This window comes from Cetorhinus maximus, chromosome 7 (assembly GCF_964194155.1).
Source record: "Cetorhinus maximus chromosome 7, sCetMax3.hap1.1, whole genome shotgun sequence".
In the NCBI taxonomy this organism is placed as follows: domain Eukaryota; kingdom Metazoa; phylum Chordata; class Chondrichthyes; order Lamniformes; family Cetorhinidae; genus Cetorhinus; species Cetorhinus maximus.
This window is the reverse complement of record NC_135885.1, coordinates 34,274,531-34,299,869: the sequence shown is the minus strand read 5'-3', so window position 1 is coordinate 34,299,869 and position 25,339 is coordinate 34,274,531. Positions and strand designations below refer to the sequence as shown.

At 41.9% G+C, this 25,339-nt stretch overlaps 1 protein-coding gene across 2 annotated transcripts in view; it reads left to right on the top strand.

The window, feature by feature from the left end:
- The window catches only part of nbeaa (neurobeachin a), a 1,012,857-nt gene that overhangs the window by 305,882 nt on the left and 681,636 nt on the right, over positions 1–25,339 (top strand). For both annotated transcript variants that reach the window (XM_078545316.1, XM_078545315.1), the window contains exons 25-26: positions 3,003–3,011; positions 4,650–4,830. In XM_078545316.1, the coding sequence (XP_078401442.1) occupies positions 3,003–3,011; positions 4,650–4,830 (190 nt within the window). The remainder of the gene's footprint in view (positions 1–3,002; positions 3,012–4,649; positions 4,831–25,339) is intronic.

Below are 25,339 nucleotides of genomic sequence, written 5' to 3'. Positions count from 1 at the left end.
TCCGCAGGGATCGTTCCCTCCGGGACACCCTGGTCCACCCCTTCATCACCCCCTACACCTCAACCCCCTCCCACAGTACCTTCCCATGCAACCGCAGAAGGTGCAACACCTGCCCCTTTACTTCCCCTCTCCTCACCGTCCAAGGGCCCAAACACTCCTTTCAAGTGAAACAGCATTTCACTTGCATTTCCCTCAACTTAGTCTTCTGCATTCGTTGCTCCCAATGCGGTTTCCTCTACATTGGAGAGACCAAACGCAGACTGGGTGACCGCTTTGCAGAACACCTTTGGTCTGTCCGCAAGCACATTCCTTTAGATAATATCACCAACTTCAACACCTCTTTGACCTTTTGTCTGTGACGTCTTTTGGTTATCTCCACCTATCACTGGCCCTCTATCCAGCTCTTCTTGTTCCCCACCTTAAACCAACTTATATTTCACCTCTTTTCTATTTTTACTTAGTTCTGTTGAAGGGTCATTCGGACTCGAAACGTTAACTGTGCTCTTCTCCACAGATGCTGCCAGACCTGCTGAGTTTTTCCAGGTATTTTTGTGACTAGTTGGTCGTCTTGTTGCTGTCATACACACAGCACTCTCGCACTGCTCTGCAGCTGGCTTTTTAACCCATTTTTCCCTATGCATTCCTGTAAGGGAAAAAAAACCATGTCTTGCGCCCAGAGTCTGTTTTCTTTGATCTCTGACAATTTTACACATTCTGAGATATGAATTAAGAGGAGATGGATTTTAGATGCCTGCTGAGACATGGTAATCACTCTTTTGTCTCTGCAACCACAGGAGAGTAAAGGCAGTCTTTTGCATTTTTCCTATCTCCCTTTTAAGTGTCTCTGCTTGAAGAAGGTCATGACACCTTTTCAGGTGCGACATTCCATGTTCTCTCATGACAGGTCTGTCAGCATAATCCACATACGAATTTTTCCAGCAGGTGGTCATTTTACATTATCAGCCATCTTTTGCTCAGTGTCCTTGCTTGTATTTCTTTAAAAACACACACGTATTCCTTAAAAAGTTCAATACGCCCATGAGTAATTAGTGGCTATAATTGGCTTTTTGTGACACTCCATAGAATTATCAAAACAACTGACCCTTCTCTTCTTTCTGAGTAACTGAAAATGACTGACTACTATCCAGGGATGACTGAACTATCTCCTTAATCTTCAAATTTCCTGGTCATTCTCCTGTAATGGCTTTTTTTAGGACAGATCCAATCCAGTATGCAATTTATATTAGTGTGCAAATTATTATAGTCTTTTCAATTTTTCCCTTCAGACCATCTACCTTACTAACCAAAACATCCCAAAAACCCTTAATCACCCTACTGAACTATTTCTCTTTCTGCATCTTGATTTTGACTGGCTTAGCATTAATGTATAATGACAGCTTCCATGGTGCCAGGAATCTCCCTATTTCATTTTCCTATGGCCACATATTACTTGAGAATTTATAAATTGGAACCCTTTGCTTATCGATACATACCATAGCATTGGGGAAAGAAACTATTAGGTTCACATGGGTTCCATCAATGACTTTTAGAAACCCAATTGTAGTGTAAAAGTGAATACCCCTCTCTTAGTTGATTTATTTGGAAAGATTCTGACGTTTTACGACCTGGCAGACAAATTATCAGCTGCCTGTTGAATGCAGCACTTCACTGCAGTAATTAAGATAACAGATGTCACTCGAGGCAGCTTGAAAGCAACCAGTATCAAGGATTTTCAAAGCAATAATGGCTTTTACTGCCAAAGGTAGAGCTATTCCTGTCATGGGCAAAATTTGGAGGCCTGACTGCAATGGACAGAAGACTTCCGTGACTCTTGAGTTCCTGCTAAAGTATATGCAATGAAAACAGAGCTCTTTGGATGTGCCCAGGTTAACTATATCTGTACACCTGCCTCTTTGGACAATAGTAGTCTGCTTAGACCGCCTCCAATACAGGCACATCTGCCTCCGCTCATACCTGTAGAATGGCTCTTCCTCATCAACTAGCTCCCTTAATGCAAAAGGGATTCCTGAGGGGAAGTATTCATTTGTTTGTGGAGAGATCTATTTTCATTGAGGGCATGTTCTGGAATGATATGAGATAATGGTGGGGAAAAAGGGAAAAATTAGCCGTAAATTACAAAAAAAGGCAGCAAAACCAAACGACTTAATTGTCACTTGCAAAAGGGGAGTATATCTTTAAGAACCCAAGTTTTGAAGTAAGATGAAAGCGCATGTGTTTTTGTTTCAAGTGATGAAATTGCATTTGATTGCAATTACTGAAAAATACGGGGGAAGAAAGTCATAGCTGAACCTGCAAACTTTTCCGATCTTTATCAAAACTTGAGTACTCCAGAAATGCACATTTCCTGGGCTACCAATACCACCCAGTTAGAAAGTTTGCATTCTCCATCAAGCTTCCTGCCCATGGTTGGTGCACGCAGTCATCACTCCATGGTGCATTGGAATGGAAAATCTTCCTTATCGTTCCCGTACATTTATTTTTGATTTAAAACCCTGTGCCAGGTAGTGAATTCTGATTATGTTTGAATATTTTTATGCACAATTCCTTTTTGATCTTTGTGGTATTCCAGTAGCAAATGGTAGTGTTGAGTTTTCTGAACAATGTTGAACAAATATAAGTTGCAGAATAGAAATAATTTTATTTTTGGTCATTTTTCAGCATTTGAAATAATTTAAATTTCTTTTGTCTTTTGGAAAACCATCTAACAAAATGATTAACATTGAATTTGCCATCTGATTAAAAGTTCTTTGGATAAATGTTAGTAAAGGATAGGTCCAAGCATGTTAGAAATCAGTAATTCAGTTATTAAATGCATGACCCATATCCTTTCTTTTGTTACTGATATTTAGTTGAGTTTTTAAGGCTGAATTTAGCACATAAGAAATTATCATATCAAGATTTAATTGATGTTATTTTTATTTCTCTTTATTAATTCTTACCCTTTTCTTTTTGTGTTGTATTTTTGCATATTGAATACCTAGAGTTCTAAGGTTAGTATTTCTACTTTTGAGTTTAATTTATTTGAAAGTTATTATATTTTCTGTATAATCACTTAATGTAGGAACGGATAATGGCTCAGTTTTACTTAATGATTTTTGTAAAAAGCATTAATTGTAAGTCATTCCTATAATCTCCAAGAGCAAGTTAGTAATTTGTTACAATGGAGCACTCTGACTTTCAATGCCTGAAGCTGATAATTTACTTAGAATAATGAATAGACATAATGAAAATATTGGAGACAAAAAGGGGTTCTCCTACTTGAACACTAACTTCAGCAGGTGAGTCATGGAAACTCCTGATACTCTGTAAATATTTTGCTGAAACTTCTGAGGAAATTCCTGCTGAAATGGTAGACAGGTGGGAGAACCTCCATGGAAATCCACTCGAAAAGTGTTTGCTAGTTTAAAAATATGCGCTATTTGTAAATGTTTCATATCCTGCAAAATATTGATTGCTGAGATGTTATTCACGTAGATGACCAATATATTCTCTCATAACTGTTGATGCAATTTTTTTTTTAAAAAGGCTGAAATGCCAATAGTATCTGAATATATTTAGTTATGATATACAAAATGAAAATTCCAAGAATTGGTTAGTGTAAAATATCGTTTAGGAGCTGAGAATGATGAGTGTTGCGAGAGGCATTTAAATGAGGTGCGTAAGGTAATTAGGTGTGTGCAGCCAAAAGAATGCTATAACGGTTAGCTCAAATGATAATTGGTGACACATCACTCAAATTAAAATTGATGTTACTAAGGTGCTATCAACTTGGAAAAAAAGTGGACTCCATTGTCCTCAAATTGGGAAATGTTTAGTTGTGTTAAATTTTTATAACACAGGCATATAACTAGTTGACTTTGCAATGCTTCATGAAACTGAGTGACACTTAACCATTATTCTCTTAGGCTTAATGACTGAGTTTTTTGAAAAACAGTAAGAGAGTACATTCCCTGAATTTGAATAACTTTATTTTGATTCTCAGAATATTTCAAACATGTTTTTTAAAGCCTTAAGTTTAATAGCTTGAACTTTTGGAAGGTATCCTGAAATTAATTTGAGTACTTCTAATAAAGTATATATCCATAGGAAATGTTGGAAAACTACAGTGGCGCAAATTGCACTTAAACATATACAGCATATATAATTTTCTAGTATCCTGCTTTAAAGCAATTTTCTGTATCACTGGCCCTTTCTGTAAATGTATAGATTTCCTTATAAACTCTGTTATACCCACTTTTCCTTTCACTTGTTATTAAAAACTGCTGCTATCTCCAAAAGACCAACACAGTGGATTCCAGAGCCCCAGTGGACAGTGGGAGACTCCACAGCCCGGGCAAGTCACTCGTAAGTTAAAAAAATTATGTATGCTGCATATATATTTTACCTAAGATAAAATAATTGAAATGTTCAACTTTACTCTCGTAGTTTATGATAGCATGAGAAGCTATCTTTAGAACCTTGTAAGATGCTGCCATCAGTTTTTTTTGGTAAATAAGCTGAAAATTCAAACTTAATCAGCTACAATATTTTTCTGAATTAATTTTCAACAGTATGTAAAAAAACAGTATAATGTTCTAAGGAAAAGGTTTGTGATAGCATTACATGTGTGCTGCCTGTTTTTTTTAAAGCCTGAGCTGGAAAACATTGAGGCGACCCAGGGCATGTCAACAGAGACAGCAGTAACATTCTTAAACAGGCTGATGGCCATGGTTGATGTCCTGGTTTTCTCGAGCTCACTGAATTTCAGTGAGATTGAAGCAGAAAAAAACATGTCATCTGGAGGCTTAATGCGGCAGTGCCTGAGACTTGGTGAGTCTGTAGGTTTTATATTTGTAGAATCTTAAAATGATGGCAACACAGAAGCAGTCCTTTTGCAAGAGCAATTTAGCTAGTCCCAGTCATCTGTCTGTAGCCCTGCAATTTTCTTTTTCACTTCAGGTGCTTATTCAATTTCCTTCTAAAAGTCACAATTGAATCCACCTCCATCACCCTTTCAGGCAGTGCATTCCAGTTCGTAACCACTTGCTGCGTTTTCCCTCATGTTACCTTTAGTACTTTTGTCAATCACTTCAAACCTGTTCCCTCTGGTTTTCAACCCTTCTTCCAATTGTAGCAGTTCCTCTCTGTTTACTCTACCTAGTCCCATCATGATTTTGTTCACCCCTAGAAAATCTCCACTCAAACTTCACTTCTCTAAAGAGAAAACTCCAGTTTCTCCAATCTAGCTCGGTAGGCGGTGGCGTTGTGGTATTGTCACTGGACTAGTAACCCAGTAATGCTCTGGGGACCTAGGTTTGAATCCCACCATGGCAGATGGTGGAATTTGAATTCAATAAACATCTGGAACTAAAAGTCTAATGACGACCATGAAACCATTGTTGTTGGGAAAAACCCATCTGGTTCACTAATGTCCTTCCTTTAGGGAAGGAAACCTGCCATCCTTACCTGGCCTGGCCTATATTTGACTCCAGATCCACAGCTGTGTGGTTGGCTCTTAAATGCCCTCTGAAATAGCCTAGCGAGCCACTCAGTTGTATAACTTTCTAAACAAAGTCTTAAAAAAAAGGAGTGAAACCAGACTGACCACCCAGCATTGCCTAGGCACTGGAAGCGACAATAGCAAACTCAGCCCTGTTGACCCTGCGAAGTCCAAAATCAGGAGAGTTGTCTCACAGACTAGTCAAGTAACAGCCTGACATAGTTATACTCACAGAATCATACCTTAAAGATAATATTCCTGATATCACCATCCCTGGGTATGCCTTGTCTCAGCGGCAGGACAGACCCAGCAGAGGTGGCAGTATACAGTGGTATATAGTCAGGAGGGAATTGCCCTGAGTTCAGATCACATGAAGTCTTATGGCATCAGGTCAAACATGGGTAAGGAAACCTTCTGCAGTTTACCATATACCATCCCCCCTCATCTGATGTCCATGCTTGCTCTGTGGTGGTGCTAACACAAGTGCCAGGCAATGACCATCTCCAACGAGAGAGAACCTAACCATCCCCCCTTGACGTTTAATGGCATTGCCATTGCTGAATCCTCCACTATCAACATCCTGGGCGTTACCATTGACCAGAAAGTGAGCATTACTAGCCATATAAATGCTGTGGCTACAAGTGCAGGTCAGAGGCTAGGAATCCTGCAGCGATTAACTCGCTTCCTGACTCCCCAAAGCCTGTCCACCGTCTACAAGGCACAAGTCAGGAGTGTGATGGAATACTCTCCACTTGCCTGGATGAATGTGGCTCCAAAAGCTCGACACCATCCAGAACAAAGTGGCCCACTTGATTGGCACCCCATCCACATCCACCCTCTCCACCACTGATGCACAGTGGCAGCAGTGTGTACCATCTACAAGATGCACTGCAGCAAGACTCCTTAGGCAGTACCTTCCAAACCCACAACTGCTACCATCTAGAACGGCAGCAGACACATGGGAGCACCACCACCTGGAAGCTCCCCCCCCGCCAAGCCACTCACCGCCGTCCTTTCACTGGGTGAAAATCCTGAAACTCCCTCCCTAACAGTACTGTGGGTGTACCTATACCACTTGGGCTGCAGCGGTTGAAGAAGGCAGCTCACCACCACCTTCTTGAGGATAAATAGTGATGGGCAATAAATGCTGGCCTAGCCAAGGACGCCCACATCCCATGAATGAATAAAAGGTAAGTCCTTCATCCCTAGATCCATTGTTGTAAATCTTTTCTTCATCCTCTCTAAAGCTTCCTAAAATGTGGTGCCCATAATTGGACACAATTCTCTAACTGAGGCAGAGCTAGTGTTTTATAATGGTTCACCATGATTTTCTTGCTTTTGTACTGTGTCTCTAATTATAAAGGACAGGATCTCATATGGTCTTTTAACTGCTTCCTGAACCTGCCCTGCCATCTTCAATAATTTGTGCACATATACCCCCAGGTCTCTCTGCTCTTGCATTACCTTTCAAATTGTATCCTTAATTTTATATAGCCTTTCCTCATTCTGTTACAATCTCTGTCGAGACTGTTAACTTTTAAAGGGAAATTTAAACTTCCAGTTAACAGCTGGAAGGATAGCATGCCAAGATTTATTGTTTTAAAAATATTACTGTATCAAATGACTCAAAAACATTATTGACTAGACACTATTTTCTTTTGTAGGCAACTTATACTTTAAACTATGGAAATACGTGGTTCCATTACCAACAACGTCTCTCAATTGTGTTTGTGCCTTCCCAAATGAGCCTTTCCCATTTTGGCTGGTCACAAATCAGGGTCGTCTTTAAGTCAGCGGCTATGTTTGACCTCTTCAGGGATGCTTTTGATGTCATACCTAAAGCATTTCTGCTGCCCCACTGAGGGTTTCCACCACGAGTGAGTTCCTGAGTAGAGCAGTTGTTTGGGAGTCTGGTGTCAGCCATGTGAATGACATGCCCCACCCAGTGGCGCTGGTTTTGAGTGATTAGTGCCTTGCTGCTGGACAAGTTGCCTTGGGAAAGCATGGTGCAGTTGGACCACCTTTCTTGCTGCCGGATGTGGAAGATCTTGCGCAGGCACCGCTGGTGGTACTTCTCCAGTGGTTTGAGGTGCCTGCTGTAGCTCGAACAAGTTTCCAGAGCAGATTGGAGCATGGGGAATCACTGCTGCCTGGTAAACCATGACCTGTTCTCGGGTTTGAGGTCCTAGTCCTCAAACACTCTTTGCCTTGGTCGGCCAAAAGCTGAGTGTGCATTTTGGAGCGATGATGAATTTTGTCATCAACGTCTGCTTTCAGTGAGAGGAGGTTCCCAAGATGTGGAAAACTGTCCACATTTTCCAGGGCCTTGCAAGTCACACATCACTCCGACTTGGAAATTGTTCCTTCCTCACTGCTGGAGAAAATCCTGACATTTTTTAGCAGCACTAACTATAGCACATTGACTGCAGTGGTTCAGGAAGGACCAGTGGGGATTGGCAATAAATTCTTCTCTTGCCAGCAAGACCAACATGCTATAAATGAATAAAATAACTAATATTCCTGACACTATATGGAAGGCACCACAGGAAGGTAGCTCACTGCCACCATCTCAGTGACAATTAGAGATGGGCAACAAATGCTGTTGTTACTAGTGACGCTCAGATCCATGAAAGAAAAAAGAAGAAAAAAATGGGATCAAACTCGTTTTTTTTCTTCACTGCCTGCATCATTTTAATGTTTTCTTTGTTTTTCAGCAACACAGAGTTGCAAGTAGGAAAATAGTCAACAATAGATGACCCGTTTCTGATTTTCTTGGTAGAGATGAGATGTCTACAGTTACCTTCTTAAGGGGTTTAAATTATTCATGTGGGTTCCAGACCAAAGGAAGGTTTGAAGGCAATTGGTAAACAAGGGAAACTCTTAAAGTATCCAAATAATTTTCAGATCCAAGGGCAGTTGGAGGTAATTGGTTTAAATTTCTATCTGGGGCAGCCTAGGTGTACTACGTTGCTGTGGGGATACATTGCATTGGTTTTGGATTTATTTGTGTTTTTTCACAGAAGTAGGCATTTGGAGTCTGGAAGCAGTTTTGAGGAATTTGCCAGAACCTGTAAATCAGCAACAAAAGGCTATCGAGAATCAAGGGTATTTCTGAGTTGGAGTCACTAAGCAAGAATGAAGTGAGGCTCATGCTTGAGCTGGGGTGTTCACAATCATATGGTGCTTAAGGGAAGTTGGAGGGTCACTTAGCCGGATGCTAGTGGGAGAACCCCAGGAAATCTCATACCTCGGAGAAGAATGGGAACAGTGAGGATTATTGAAGTGAAATCCTGAAAGCAGTGGCACGCCTAGGTTTGGTCCCACGAGAAATAGAGAAACCCTTAAGATCCTGTAACACAGGGGAACTCTTGGGTGGAAAAAAAGTTGGGCTTAAAGGATAAGTGTTTATATTAGTGGGACATGCTTTGTTTAATTCTTTCACAGTAAAAGATTTTGGTTTAAAACGTGGAATCTTGTGACATTCTTTCAGTTAATAGCTGGGAGGTAAAATTGCTTTTTAAAAGTTAATAAGTGCATTGTAAAATAGGGCAAAGTCAGCATGGTTTCATCAAGGGGAGGTCATGCCTGACAAATCTGTTAGAATTTTTTGAGGAGGTAACGAGTAGGTTAGACAAAGGAGAGCCAATGGATGTTATCTACTTGGACTTCCAGAAGGCCTTTGACAAGGTGCCGCACAGGAGGCTGCTCAGTAAGATAAGAGCCCGTGGTGTTAGAGGCAAGGTACTAGCATGGATAGAAGATTGGCTGTCTGGCAGGAGGCAGAGCGTGGGGATAATGGGGTCCTTTTCAGGATGGCGGTTGGTGACTAGTGGAGTTCCGCAGGGGTCAGTGTTGGGACCACAACTTTTCACTTTATACATTAATGATCTAGATGAAGGAACTGAGGGCATTCTGGCTAAGTTTGCAGATGATACAAAGATAGGTGGAGGGACAGGTAGTATTGAGGAGCCAGGGAGGCTGCAGAAGGATTTGGACAGGTTAGGAGAATGGGCAAAGAAGTGGCAGATGGAATACAATGTGGGGAATTGTGAGGTCACGCACTTTGATAGGAAGAATAGAGGCACAGACTATTTTCTAAATGGGGAGAGAATTCAGAAATGTGGAGTGCAAAGGGACTTGGGAGTCCTAGTCCTGGATTCTCTTAAGGTTAACTTGCAGGTCAGTAGTTAAGAAGGCAAATGCAATGTTGGCATTTATTTCGAGAGGACTAGAATATAAAAGCAGGGATGTGCTGCTGAGGCTTTATAAGGCTCTGGTCAGACCACATTTAGAATATTGTGAGCAATTTTGGGCCCCGTATCTCAGGAAGGATGCTCTGCCCCTGGAGAGGGTCCAGAGGAGGTTCACGAGAATGATCCCAGGAATGAAAGGCTTAACATATGAGGAACGTTTGAGGACTCTGGGCCTATATTCGATGGAGTTTAGAAGGATATGGGGGGATCTGATTGAAACTTCCAGAATACTGAAAGGCCTGGATAGAGTGGACCTGGGGAAGACGTTTCCATTAGTAGGAGAGACTAGGACCCGAGGGCACAGCCTCAGAGTAAAGGGAAGACCTTTTAGAACAGAGATGAGGAGAAACTTCTTTAGCCAGAGAGTGGTGAATCAATGGAATTCATTGCCACAGAAGGCTGTGGAGACCAGGTCATCGAGTGCATTTAAGTCCGAGATAGATAGGTTCTTGATTGGTAAGGGGATCAAAGGTTATGGGGAGAAGGCGGGAGAATGGGGTTGAGAAACTTATCAGCCATGATTGAATGGCGGAGCAGACTCAATGGGCCGAATGGCCTAATTTCTGTTACTATGTCTTATGGTATTATGGTCTTAATGGTCTCTCTTGAGATCATAGTAGGGTATATAGCCTTCATCCATCTAATGAATGTAGCCAAGGCAGTGCAGACATCATTGGCTTAGTAATGAGTGTATGCGGATAGAATTAGCATGCTGCAGGACCTCAGAGTTCGTGACCTTGTCCTGCCAAGTGATGCTGAGGATATCTCTGAGACAGTGAAGATGGAAACTGTTCAGCCTTTTCACTTGCCTAACATATGGTCCAGGTCTCACTACAATACAGGGATGTGCTGAGAATGCAGGCTTGGTAGATTCGCAGCTTGATGTCCTCAGTCAGGTTGCTGTTGTTCCCCACACTCTTACTTAGCTTGGACATAACAGCTGCAGCTTTTGTGAGGCATGTGTTGATTTCAGCATAAAGTGACAGATTGCTGGTAATTGTGCAGCCTAGATAAGTGAATTTATGAACAGCCTCCAGTGTTAAATCCTACTGTAGCCAGATGGTGAAGTAGGAAGCCAGACACCAATTTTTTTCTTCTTACTAGATTTATTTACAAAATGCAACATTACATATGTATGCCTTCACCCTTACCAACACCTAGTGACCGAACAGTCTGTCTTCATACACAGCAAAAACAAAATGCTGGAAAAGCTCAGCAGGTCTAACAGCATCTATGGAGAGAAAAACAGAGTTAATGTTTCAAGTCCGTATGACTGTTTTTTGGAGCTCTGAAGAAGAGTCATATGGATTTGAAACGTTAACTCTGTTTTTCTCTCCACTGATGCTGTTAGACCTGCTGTGTTTTTCCAGCACTTTCTGTTTTGTTTCAGATTTCCAGCATCCGCAGTATTTTGCTTTTATATCAGTCTGCCTTCATATGTGTTCAAGGAACACAATCAATCAGTGTCCTTCACCTTGATAATACACTTAATATGTCACTAACAGATTGCTCCATTTTCTTCAACTTAAAACTTTAGAACACACAAACAATCTTTCGAAACAAATCAAAGAAAATTAAAAAAATCATTTTCCATATTCTCTGTATCACATCACAATACAAGACGTCCCTCTTCTCGGACCTCCAAGTCTTTTTGTTCAAGCATTCCTTTTTGTAAAGCAATCTGACAATTGATGACTTGCGTTGACCCATTTTATCTTCGAGATTCCTTTTCTTTCTAGTATCTGTTTTATACCAGTAAGGTCAATCTTTAACCTTCTCTCAGTCATACGTTTTGTCGAATGTATGTTATTCCACAGGGAACGATTGTCTATATAACATTCAATGGACAAACTATTCTCAGAACTCGGAAAGCAGAATACTGTGGATGCTGGAAACCTGAAATAAAAACAGAAAATGCTGGAAAATACTCAGCAGGTCATGGCAGCATCTGTGAAGAGAAACAGAATTAACATTTCAGGTCTGTGACCTTTCATCAGAACTGGGAAAAGTGAAGATGTTTTCTATTTTCCTCAACTGAGGATTCTCCCCTTGACAGTGCCCTCAACCATGTCTGTCACATTTCCTTTACTTCTGCCCCCACCCCTTCCCCTTCCTCCCAGATTCACAATAGGTTTCCCCTTGTCCTCACCTTCCACCCTACCAGCCTCTGTATTCATCAAGTCATTTTCTGTCATTTCCACCACATCCAGTGTGATGCTTCCACCAAACACACCTTCCCCTCCCCTCCCATTTCAGCATTCTGAAGGGACCGTTTCCTCTATGATACCGTGGTCCACTCCTCTGTCACCCCGCAAAACCCTGCCACCATTCCACGGCAGCTTTCCATGTAAACAAAGAAGATGTAACACCTGCCTTTTTACCTCCTCTCTCCTCACCGTCCAGGGCCCTGAACATTCCTTCCAGGTGAAGCAGCAATTTACAGGTGCTTCTCTCAGTCTAGTGTACATTACTCACTGTTCAAAATGTGGTCTCCTCTACATTGACGAGTCCAAAGGGAGATTGAATGATCGCTTTGGTGAACACCTCCATTCAGTCTGCAAGTGTGACTCCGAGCTTCCGAAGGCCTGTCATTTACTCCTCCACCTTGCTCTCACGTTGACATTTCTATCCTTGGCCCACTGCACTGTTCCAGTAAAGTCCAATGTAAGCTTGAGGAACATCACTTCATCTTTTGATTTGGCACTTTGAGTATTCCGGACTCAGTTGAGTTCAACAATTTCAGATCATAGTCTTTGTTCCATTTTTTTTCCTGTATTCTTTTCTTGTTTCATTTTTTTTTCTTCCAGTCAGCACACCTGCTCTTTCTTGCCTCATCACCATTCCATTTAGCTCTGTACGACTTATTTTTCTGTCATTCAATCTCTCCCTAACACAGACCTTCCTTTTGTCCTTGTCCCACCCATCGCTTGCTCAAAATCTATTACATCTCTAACTTTTCCCAGTTCCGATGAAAGGTCACAGACCTGAAATGTTAATCCTGTTTTTTTTCTCCAAAGATGCTTCCATAACCTGCTGAGCATTTCCAGTATCTTCTGTTTTTAGTCTCAGGAGTCCCTTTGTATAGACTTCTTCCTAAAACATTTTGTAAGTAAAACCCCATATCTATTGCTCCTACAAGAATCAGTGTTTCCACAGCTGAAATACTGTTAACCACACTTTTTTTTATTTTCTTAACTTCCCAGGCTAAGGGACAACATTTTCCATTTTCACTCACCAAGAATATTATAAACCCAACTGTACTTGAATACCCATCTGGAAGATTGGAATGGGAAGTGTCACTAAAATGGACTAATTTCATGTATTTTGGGTCCCCCAAGGCTGAAAATTTGAGGATGCATTTCCCTATATTTAATTTTTTTATCGTTTTAATTGTCCTTAAACCATTCTCATTTGCAGTATGTTTCATCATAGTACTTAATTCCAATACATCAAAACTGGCCTGGGTGCATAGCCAATTCAGTTATTCTTAACTGCTCTGTTTCTTCTTTTAGATGTAAGATCATCTTTCTGTGACAACCTAGCACAATTTATTGGAGCACGAGTAACTTCTAGATAAGATTGTTGACATGAGCTTACTCCTGATCTATTCTGCTTAATGTTCATCAGCAAAGTGGTGAAAAGTGTTGTCGACAGTGCTGTCAAGTGGCACTTACTGAGCAATGACCTGCTCACTGACGCTCAGTTTGGGTTCCGCCAGGGCCACTCAGCTCCTTACTTCATTACAGTTTTGGTCCAAACATGGACAAAAGAACTGAACTCCAGAGGTGAGGTGAGAGTGACCACCCCTGACATCCAGGCAGCATTTGACTGACTGGCATCAAGGAACCCTAGCAAAACTGAAGTCAGTGGGAACTAGGGGGGAAAGCTCTGCACTGGTTGGAATCATACCTTGCACAAAGAAAAATGGTTGTAATTGTTAGAGGTCAATCATCATAATCCCAGAACATCGCTGCAGGAGTTCCTCAGGCTAGTTTCCTAGTTCCAGCAATCTTCAGCTGCTTCATCAATAATCTTCCCTCCATTACAAGGTCAGAAGTGGAGATGTGCTCTGACGATTGCACAATGTTCAGCACCATCCATGACAACTCAGATACTGAAGCAGTCTGTGTCCATTTGCAGCAAAACCTGGACAATATTCATGCTTGGGCTGATAAAGTGGCAAGTAACATTCAAGCCACACAATTGCCAGGCAATGACCTCCCCATGACATTTGATGGCATTACCATTGCTGAATCCCCCACTATTAACATCCTGGGGCTTACTATTGACCATTAACTGAACTGGACCAGCCATATAAATACTATGGCTACAAGCACAGGTCAGAGGCTGGGACTTCTACAGAGTAACTCACCTCCCGACTCCCCAAAGCCTGTCCACATCTACAAGGCACAAGTCAAGGATGTGATGGAATACTCTCCACTTGCCTGAAAGAGTGCAGCTCCAACAACATTCCAGAAGCTCAACACCATCCAGGACAAAGCAGCCCGCTTGATTGGCACCTCAACCACTACCTTAAACATTCTCTCCCTCCACCATTGATGCACAGTGGCAGCAATGTGTACCATCTACCAAGATGCACTGCAGCAACTCACCAAGGATCCTTCCACAGCACCTTGCAAACCTGCGACCTTTACCACCTAGGTAGGGCAGCAGATGCATGGGAACACCACCACCTGCAAGTTCCTCTCTAACTCACATAACACCCTGAGTTCAAGTTGTATTGCTGTTCCTTCACTGTCACTGGGTCAAAATCCTGGAACACTCTTCCTAGCAATGCTGTGGGTATTCCTACAAAACATGGACAGCAGTGGTTCAAGAAGGCAGCACACTACCAACTTCTTAGGGATGGCCAATAAATACTGGCTTAACCAACGATGGCCACACCCGATGAAAGAATTTTTAAAAACGTTTAAACCTGTATATTTAAAGGCTTCCGAAGCCTGACCTCCAATCTTAAATTCCCCTTTAACCCTCCTTACAACAAATTGTTCAAATTCCATCGAACCTCCTGACAGAAAATCATTGATCTTCACAATAAAGATGTCTGAGAGCTTCCCTTTGTGGTACCAGTAGAACACTGATGGATCTGCTTTCTGGTGATTACAGCCTACTTAGCAAGACAGTTTTAACCAAGCAATGCGATAGATACCCTTGATGAATCATTCAATACATGAACACATTTTTTTTAATTTCCACAGCTTCCCTTCTATCTGGCTTGCCTGTTTTGGTAGTTTCAAAAACACTTCTCTGAAAGTTTTCTCCCTGCAAAAATGCAGCTTTTATATCAATTGACCTACATTCCTGTGAATATATGGCCAACAGAGCTAAGAAAATTTTCAGGATTACTTTTCACGCCATAAGGGAGTCCACTCTAACATCTAGATCTCCAAGCCGTGTCACAAGGCTATGCCCCTTTATGTTTTGAAAATATGATGTTTCACCTTTCAACTGACTGGAAATTTTGCAATTTGAACTGAGACAGATCAAACTACTTAAAAATGCAAGGCCATGTTCCAAGCTGAAGGTGAGAAACAAACAAATCACCTTCAGGGGAGTGTGAAGAGAGATTTATTTTGGAAAATCCAGATACTGATCGAAACTCATAACTACCTAAGGAAGTTGCTTTAAAAAGGCAAAGTACTGAATATTGAAACAATGGCTGCCTCAGACAGACATGCGCAAAATCTCTTGGGAATACACAATGGGTGAAGTATTTCAAGGCAAGGCTAGAGAGAGATTGCAAGTGACACAGGCAGTGTCAAGAAATTCTTCAGAGAAATCGGCCGGCTGCCCTCTTGTCTCTCTCTCTCTCTTCTCTCTCCCCACTTTGGAATAAGCATGCTGCCTGATTTGAGAAGCCAACTCTACCAGAAATATAGCAGCAAACAGAGATCTCTTAATAATTGCAACATCTTCTACATCTAACCTCATCCAAGAAACCAGCTAACCTAAATTGGCCGCAGCGTTTAAAATCTATGCCTCAAGGACAATCAAAAGACACTTAACCGTATATTCTTTTACCTTTCTTTATTGGACACTAACTCCCCTTATTTGTGATGACGTGTGTGAGAGACACGCCATATTTTTATTATTCTTCTCTGGTTTGGTGATTAATAAATTTGCTGTTTTATTGACTCAAGAAAACCTTGTTTGATTGGCTCCTTATTGCCCACAGCTTAAATAGTTTAATACGTTCTGATTTGGAAAAGCATACACTCGTGAAAAAGAAATTTAAACCTTTTTTGTGGCCACCCGAGGAGGTTAAATAGAAGGGGAACCAGTTCGCCCCTTCTCACCTGGTTGTAATTGTCTTTTCAAAACCCTGTGGAACTAGTCTCACTTTAGTGCTCTGTGTTCCATCTGGGGGGACCTTTTCTGTACATGTCCATATATGCTTCCAATCTCCACCCCTCCATCATCTTCACATGGTCCATCTCTGACACTTTTCCCTTCCTTGACCTCTCTGTCTCAATTTCTGATGATAGACTGTCCACCAATATCCATTACAAGCCTACCGACTCCCACAGCTACCTCGACTACAGCTCCTCACACCCCGCGTCTTGTAAAGACTCCATCCCATTCTCTCAGTTCCTTCGCCTCCGTCGCATCTGTTCTGATGACGCTACCTTCAAAAACAGCTCCTCTGACATGTCCTCCTTCTTCCTTAACCGAGGTTTTCCATCCACGGTCGTTGACAGGGCCCTCAACCGTGTCCGGCCCATATCCCGCGCATCCTCCCTCACGCCTTCTCCTCCTTCCCAGAAACATGATAGAGTCCCCCTTGTCCTCACTTATCACCCCACCAGCCTCCGCATTCAAAGGATCATCCTCCGCCATTTCCGCCAACTCCAGCATGATGCCACCACCAAACACATCTTTCCTTCACTCCCCCTGACGGCATTCCGTAGGGATCGTTCCCTCCGGGACACCCTGGTCCACTCCTCCATCACCCTCTACTCCTCAACCCCCACTTATGGCACCTCCCCATGCCCACGCAGAAGATGCAACACCTGCCCCTTCACTTCCTCTCTCCTCACCGTCCAAGGGCCCAAACACTCCTTTCAAGTGAAGCAGCATTTCACTTGCATTTCCCCTAACTTAGTCTACTGCATTCGTTGCTCCCAATGCGGTCTCCTCTACATTGGAGAGACCAAACGCAAACTGGGCGACCGTTTTGCGGAACATCTGCGGTCTGTCCGCAAGAAAGACCCAAACCTCCCTGTCGCTTGCCATTTTAACACTCCACCCTGTTCTCTTGCCCACATGTCTGTCCTTGGCTTGCTGCATTGTTCCAGTGAAGCCCAACGCAAACTGGAGGAACAGCACCTCATCTTCCGACTAGGCACTTTACAGCCTTCTGGGCTGAATATTGAATTCAACAACTTTAGATCTTAAACTCCCCCTCCCCCCATCCCCACCCCGTTTCCTCCCCCCCCCCCCTTTTGTTTTTCAATAATTTATATAGATTCTTCTTTTCCCACCTATTTCCATTATTTTTAAATCTAAACCAAAACCTTGTTAGTCTTTCCACCCCACCCCCACTAGAGCTGTACTTTGAATATCCTGTCTTCCATTCTTAATTAGCACTTTTCTCAGACAAATGTCACCACCTTCAACACCTCTTTGACCCTTTTGTCTCTGACATCTTTTGATTATCTGCTCATCTCCACAATCACCACACCCTCAATGTCTCTCTCTCTCTCTCTCTCTCTCTCTCTCTCTCTCTCTCCCCCCCCCCCCCCCACCCACCTTAAACCAATTTATATTTCTCCCTTCTTCTAACTATGCTTCAGTTCTGCCGAAGGGCCATGAAGGCTCGAAACGTTAACTGATTTCTTCTCCGCCGATGCTGCCAGACCTGCTGAGTTTTTCCAAGTAATTCTGTTTTTGTATGTGATAAGGCTGGCTGTTCTAACCCTGTCACTTCAGAGTAGACACCAAATTTCTTCCAACTCGTTTTTTTTGGCACTCTTATTAATTTACCTTCTAATTTGTTGGCAGCCACCAAAACCTCACGGTTATAAGGGCTCCTGCTTTTAGCAGTGTTCCTAGATTGTTTTGTTGTCCTTGTTCTATTGCATAATCTAGTCAAGCTACGGCCTCTGATTGCACTTCAGTGTCTTTTTGCACTGCTACTACAGAATCTCTCCCACCCATGATCAGTTCTATCACTGGTACGCGATTGTTTCCTAGTGCAAGATTTGTTTGCACATCCATTATGAGAACTCGCACTGCATTTTCTTCCTTTCTATTGTTTCACCTCATCTTGCCAGTCCATAGATCTTGCCTCTTGCCCATCATTTTGGGCATTTAACCAATATCTGAACTTGCCAGTTCCTTTCCCTGCTCTCCCTGCAGTAGTCACTTCCTGCCATTCACTGGACCTTTTGGTATATATGCCACCTGAGTACCCACTCTAGGCAGTTGTCCTTTGGGTAACATAGCCCTGGTCTGTGCGTCAATATCCTTCTGCACATCACCATTCAGGTCCTTATCTCCTGTATATTTTTCCTCATAACTGTCAAACATATATGTAAGCTACAGGGTACCTATTAATTGCTCAGATTCTGAAAGTTTTCAATCAATCCTAATTAACCGTGATGAATGGACCTTAAATTTGACTACCATGTTGGAGAATTACTGTCTTACCATCACACCTTATCACCTTACCTGGACCTTTCCACTCTTTCTGACTCTTTATATATACTAAATTCCAGGATTAAAGTTTATCTTGGATGGTCTTATGTGATGCCATAAAGCTCTCCAAATTTTCTCCGAGGCTTCTGCCCTTCTTTCTGCATATAAAACATTCAAGTGTACAGAAAAAAATGAACTTAATATAGTCCTTTCTAGGGCTGGGGGACTTCCACACAGCACAGAAGGTATTTTGGGATCCCTTCCATAAACCAATTGATAAGGAATATAGCCCCCCAACCATCTGAAGTGAATTATTTGCGTGGACTGCCCATGCATTTTAACCAATCTGTTCCATACACTGTTGAGGTGCAACCACTATCTAACACGGCACAATTAAATGAATCCGTCACTAATACTCTCATTTCTGAATTAAAGTTTCTTGTGACTAGTACAATTCCCTCAGAGTGATCATTATCATCATCTTCAATTTAAAAATGTTCAGTGTCATGTGTCCCTTCAAAAATCTTGATATTTCACTTTGGGCTGTTCATTGCATAATTATATTTTGAGTTACATCTGAAGCACGGGTTAACAGTTCGCTGGGCATTCCAGGGGTTCATTTGTCTATTTTGACTACTTCAGTCCTGTTGTCTGCCAGATCCATAAAAATTGCCTTCATCTTCATTGTGTAACTCCTTTGTTGTGCACAAAACTAATTTCTGTATCTGAACGACCTTGAAATGCCATGACCATCGAGTCCTCCATCCTTTGTGACACCGCAGAATGTCCCATTTGCACCATCAAGGCTGTTGGAAATGACTGCTTCCCTGGGAATTCTTTTAAAGCAGCAAAAATTTGATCCAAAAGATGTCTTTTTCTAAGAACTGAGCACCAGTTAAGACCAGGAGCCTATGCGACACTTTAGCACAATCCCAACAATTTAAATGTGAACAAATGTGAATAAGGAATCTCCAAATTGAATTTCTGCAATCCTTTATACAGTCCATAAAGTTTATAAAATCCATGATATATTCCTCTATGGAATGAACATCCACCTTTCAAAATCTATCAAAGCCTGACCACTCCTTGGCATCTATTAGATTATCTTTCTTGTAAATTTAATCCATAAAGTTTAATAGAAGACCCAAACCTTCCTCAGTGTCCAACTGATGAGCATCCAGTTCACAAAATACTTTGCTTCTGTTCTTACCTTTGTTAGGAATCAGTAATGCCAAGGCCATACCTTGTTTTCTCTGTGGTAAGGGTGTAACCCGTGTCCACATATCCACTTCATTTTTCTACTGATGTTAAGGTTTGGATTCTGAGAACATTGGTGGGCGATCATACCCTGACGATTTACTCTTGCTTTCATCCATTCTTCACAAAAGTAGCTCAGAATACAATCCTCTATCTGGGAAAAAAAAATTCTTAGTTTCCACCCCTCACCTTTAGGCAACCATCCTCCACTGTCATGTTAAATCCTACTGTAGCTATATGCTAAGGTAGGAAAACAGACACCAACCTGTTACTTACTTCTAGATTTATTTATAGAATACAACATTAAATATGTATGCCTCCTCCCTCATCAACCCCAGTGACCCAACAGCCTTTCTTTTTAGGGTCTTTTACATCCAGCTGAGAGGGTAGACTGGGTCCTCAGCTTAATGTCTCAACTTTCTGACACAGAGATGACAGTGTTGTAAACTGTTCTGTTATGTAACTAGACACCCTCTGTAGATAACCTGAAGGCACATGACAGATGCAAAGTGAAGACTATGCCAAAGAGTGTTGGTGGCAGAACACAGTCCTGTTTCACCTCACTGCAGATATCAAAGAATTTCGATGTTGCCCTGTCGGAGTTGACCTTATCTGTCATGTTGTCATGGAAAGAGGAGATTGCACTGAGCAGCTTTGGTGGGCTGTCAAATTTTCCAGTAGCTTAAACAGCCACCCTCTGCTCGTATGCTCAAGTATCTTAGTGAGATCGATGAAGGAGATATATGGTGGTTTCCTACGTTCGCAGCACTTCTCTTGCAGTTGTCAGACTGGGAAGATCGGGTCTGTTGTAGACCTTCTGGTTCTGAAATCACACTGGGATTCAGGATAGATGTGTTCAGCCAAGATCCGCAATCTGACAAGACTGACATAGGCAGATACTTTTCCCATCATGCTCAGCAGGTAGATGCCTCAATAGATGTCGCAATCACTTTGGCTGCCCTTGTTCTTGTACAGGATCACAATCTTTGCATCATGCATATCCTGGGGCACTTCCCCCTCCTTCCAGCAGAGACAGAATAGTTTGTGCAGATGCCGCAGGAGTGCCGGTTTCCTGTTATTGATGAGCAGGTGGTAAAACAACAACACCTGGATCTTTGCCAATGGCAAGTGAGTCAAGTCAATAGCTTTGCTAAGCTCCTCCACTGTGTGTTCAGTACCCAACTCTGTCATGACAGGTAGGCCTTCTGTGATATTTAGAGCTTCCTCAGTGACAGTGTTCTCCATGGAGTGCTATTCAAGGTAGTGTTCCATCCATCTCTTCAACTGCTTATTGCAGTCGGTGATGACCTCCCCTGCCTGTGTTTTCGATGGAGCTGTTTTCTTTGCTGATGGACCTGTTGTATTTTGATCCCTTCATACATACCTCTAACATGCTCTGTGTTGAATGACATCTGAATATTCTGGCAGAGTTGTAACCAGTAGTCATTGGTGTACCGCCTACAGTTCGTTGGACGTTACACTGAGCGGCTCTTAGTGCATTCAGAGTTTTCTTGCTTAGATCTCTTAATTATTGAGAGCGGGCAACTTGGCTTCAATGACAGGTTCTATCACAGTGATGTTAGCCTCAAACCAGTCAGCATTTTTCTGCTCTAGCTTTTCATGTTGAGAATGCGGTATTGTAAATGGTGTCTCGAAGTATGCTTCTGCACTTGGTGTGGGAATGCCAGAGGATGCCTGTTCACTCGAGTTGTGGAACTTTTGGTTTTTATTTGAGTAAGTAGTATGGCTGACATTGATACGAGGATGGGATCTTTGCTTTGATTGAAAAAAACTTCAAAGGATTATCCTCTCCTGACTGCACAGCAGGGAGTGACCTGTATCACAGTCAGCGCTATGGTAGCTGTGTGTATTGAGAATGCTATTCAGACAATCACGTCTGATGATGATCAGATCCAGCTGGTACTAAAACCCTGATCTTGAATGTCTCCAGGACATCTTGTGGCGTGGTATTAGTTACACAAAGTTTAAGGTAGTAGCAAAGCTCAAGTAGCCTCTGTCCATTCCTATTACCTTTACCAGGCCATGATGTCTGAGGCAGAAGGGCCACACCTCATTGTCTCCACCCACTCTTGCATTGAAATCTCCCAGTAGTTAAAGATATTCTGATTTTGGGGTTTTGCTGATAGCATTGTCAAGCTCCTTATAGAACTGGTCTTTCACCTCTGTCATGGAGCATAGATTCTCATTAGGTTAACTGGCCTGCTTGAGTTGAGAGGCAGATGGAGAGAACACATTCAGAACCATTTGTGGGGGAGGTTCTATCATCGAGCGTAGCCAGTTTCTTACAGCAAAACCTACACCTTGCTCACTCATTTCCTCTGAACTCTTCCCCGCCAGATGAATGTGCTCTCGGTGATCCTGGTCTCTTGTGGGGATGTTCAGCCTACCAAGCTCCATGTCGACCACAGCTGTCTTGTTCGCATTATTGACTTGCTGCAAGTCATCTGTCGGTCCCATGCATGTGTTCCTGACATTCCAGCTTGCCAATCAAGGAGTTGCCATCTCCTTTCTTTTCATTTGTTTGGCTGGTGTGATGGATTCCGTCCACTTATTGAGCAGAGATTCAAGCTCCAAGCAGCCATTGAAGCAGATGGACTGTGGTAGATCAGCATCTTACCAGTAAGAGGCTGCCTGACTTGAGGTAGGCAGTGGCTGACCAGCGGGATACGATGGTCCCCCTCACCATTGGAAACAGCCCGTAACACCTGCTTGCTATACCAATCAAATTGGGCTTTTCACTTGTAACTGCTTCCCCCTGTGTTTTGTTAATGCTCTGCAGCGAAACTGGAGTTTCCTCTCCAGGCACAATCCTGTGCAAGGTTTATGGGGTCCCTGGGCTACCCTAACGTCAGGGTCGCCTTCTTGACCTCCCCGGTTGAGACTAAAGGAATGAAAAACACTACATTTGGCACTGGCTTGGTTAGCAGAGTTGCGGAAAGATGATGTATTTAGATATCAGTCCACTTTTGAACTCTACTCAGATTTGTTGTCAGGGTTTACTATCTTAGCAACCACAACTGGATATAATAATCAAGTTATGGTCTGACCAGAGCAATGTACAGTTTTCTTATGACTTCCGTTGACTTTCAATTTATTGTTGTGTCTACATAGATTAACATTCCATTTACTACTCTGCATTAGTTAGCTATGTTGAGCATTGAGCCTACTTGATTCCTATGTTGTTTTAAACTTCATCATTTGCTATTTCAACATGCAGTTGAGTTAGCCATTTTCCTACATTCAGCATTTGAAATGTGTGTGCATTCTATTTCAGCTGCCATTGTTCATCTCACATATTTTGTGGGACACATTGTGATTTCTGAGCTACCTGCTTCCATTCCACTACCCCACCTAGCTTGATTTTATCTGCAAATTTGATCAACTTGCATTGAGTTTCTGAATTCAAATTGATAATGAAAATTAGAATAAGTTGTGGTCCAAACACTGAATCCTAGGCGCCTCATTCAGTACTTTGTACTAGCCTGATAATTTTCTAACAGATTTTCAGTATTTATAAAACTATATTGTGTTCTGTTAGGTACAGTTAAAAAAAAACTATGTGGTATGTTTTTGATTCAACAATGGAAATGAAAATCAGATGGTTACTATAAGGGTGACTGAACTGCATTGCCAGTTTTATGCCCAACTGGAGTTTAGCTACTAATATCAATCCCTGTAGAGAGACATAACTTTAAAAGAGATATGAATTTCCCAGTGTCCAACTCAAAGGATCACGCAACAGGATTTCATGTTTTAAGATTTTTACTTTAACAAGCAAACTAAAATCAAACTCAACTGAACATTACTTATTAGGCAACTAATACAGAAATGGTATTACCACCACCCCCCCCCCTTCTTAACGCAACTGAAAACCACATGTTGCATTTATACATTATACTGCACTCTCCATAAACATGTAGGCTTAAGTTTAAAGTCCAGCTCCTCCCAGCATTAACAGGATCCCTCATCCATGCTTCAACAAGGTAAATCTTCCGGTGCCCTTTTAAACAAAGTTCTCTTTGCTCAACCCTTTGAACATAATTGAATGGGCTGCCTGTTGTAAAGTTCCCTCTGGTGACTCAGTGATTTCTAACTTTTCAAAATCCTTGTTTCCTCGAATACAGATTTCGTCCTCACCGGCCCTTCGCTTGGCGATTAACTTAAAAATGTGTGCTTTTCTTCTGCTTGGCATAGCAGTACCTGTGGTGGGTTATTTTTTCCCCAACCCCTTTGGTCAGATTGATTCTGAGTCTGCAGCAGTGAGGCCAGCTGCCTTTTCTTTTGTGCCCAGGTATTAAAACTAGCACCTGACTCTGAATAAGTTTTGAACTCGGCCCTTTGTCCTGTGACAACCAGGCCACATGGGCTTATCGCTGGGCAAGAGTACAGCACAACTTTACATCATCTTTTCATTCCAGGACATTCTGTTTTACATTAACTGAACAGAGACAGTTTAAAGCATAACCACCTTATGTAGTCAAATGATCATAACACAGTTTATTGTTAAAGGAGGAACTTGCATTTCTGTGGCACTTCTTCACATCCACAGAATATCCAAAAGGGCTTATTACAAATAGTTTACTTTTGTTTGTATTGACAAATGTGCCAGCCAATTTACAAACAGCAAGGTCCCATTAATGGTATAGTTGATAGTTTTTTGGTGCAGGTTGGAGGGAAGAACATTAGCCAGGAAACTGGAAGAATATCAATTCTTCTTTGATTCGTACAATTAAATCTTTTTTGTCCATCAAAGCCAGCAGACTGGGCTGCAATTTAATGTCTCACCCAAAATGCAGAGTTAGGATGTGTATTTTTGCAATGATATAGTCAAAGTCTTCAGTTCTGTGTCTTTTACTTGTGAAGGATGAGTTATTGGACACGGAGTCAAATACTTTACCTGTTTATTAGTTTGCTCACAGACAACTTATGGTGATGATTTACTGTGGAAAAATATACCTTACAGCCCATTGGCCTCAACCTCTCTCTCTCTCACCTCACCTCACCTTCTGTTTATTCTTCTAGCTTTTTTGTCACTTGTGGCTCAGTAGGTAACACTCTCGCTTGTGAGTCAGAAGGTTGTGGGTTTAAATCCCATTCTAGGACTTGAGCACAAAAATCAAGATTGACACTCCAGTGCAGTACTGAGAGAGTGCTGCACTTTAGGAGATGCCATCTTTTGGATGAAATGTTAAACTGAGGCCCTGTCTGTCACCTTAAGTGGACATGAAAGATCCCATGGCACTGTTTCAAGAGGAGTTATCCCCGGTGTCTTGGCCAATAATTATCCCTCAATCAACATCACAAAAGCAAATTATCTGGTCATTATCACATTACTGTTTGTAGAAGCTTGCTATGTATGAATTGGTTGTCATGTTTCTTACATTATAACAGTGACTACGCTTCAAAAATACTTCATTGTCTGCAAAGTGTTTTGAAACATCTGGTGGTGAGTAAAGGTGCTGTATAAATGCAAGTAATTTTCATAGCCATGATCTCATCCATTTATGTTGTTTCTAGCAGTGCTAACCCACAGGCATCTGTATTCCTTTTACTCACTTGTAATACCAGTTTGTATCTGTGTTTCAAGATGTTTCAGGCTACCTAAACATTTCTATTCTAGTATCCATGTTTCCAAGACTAAAAGACTGGG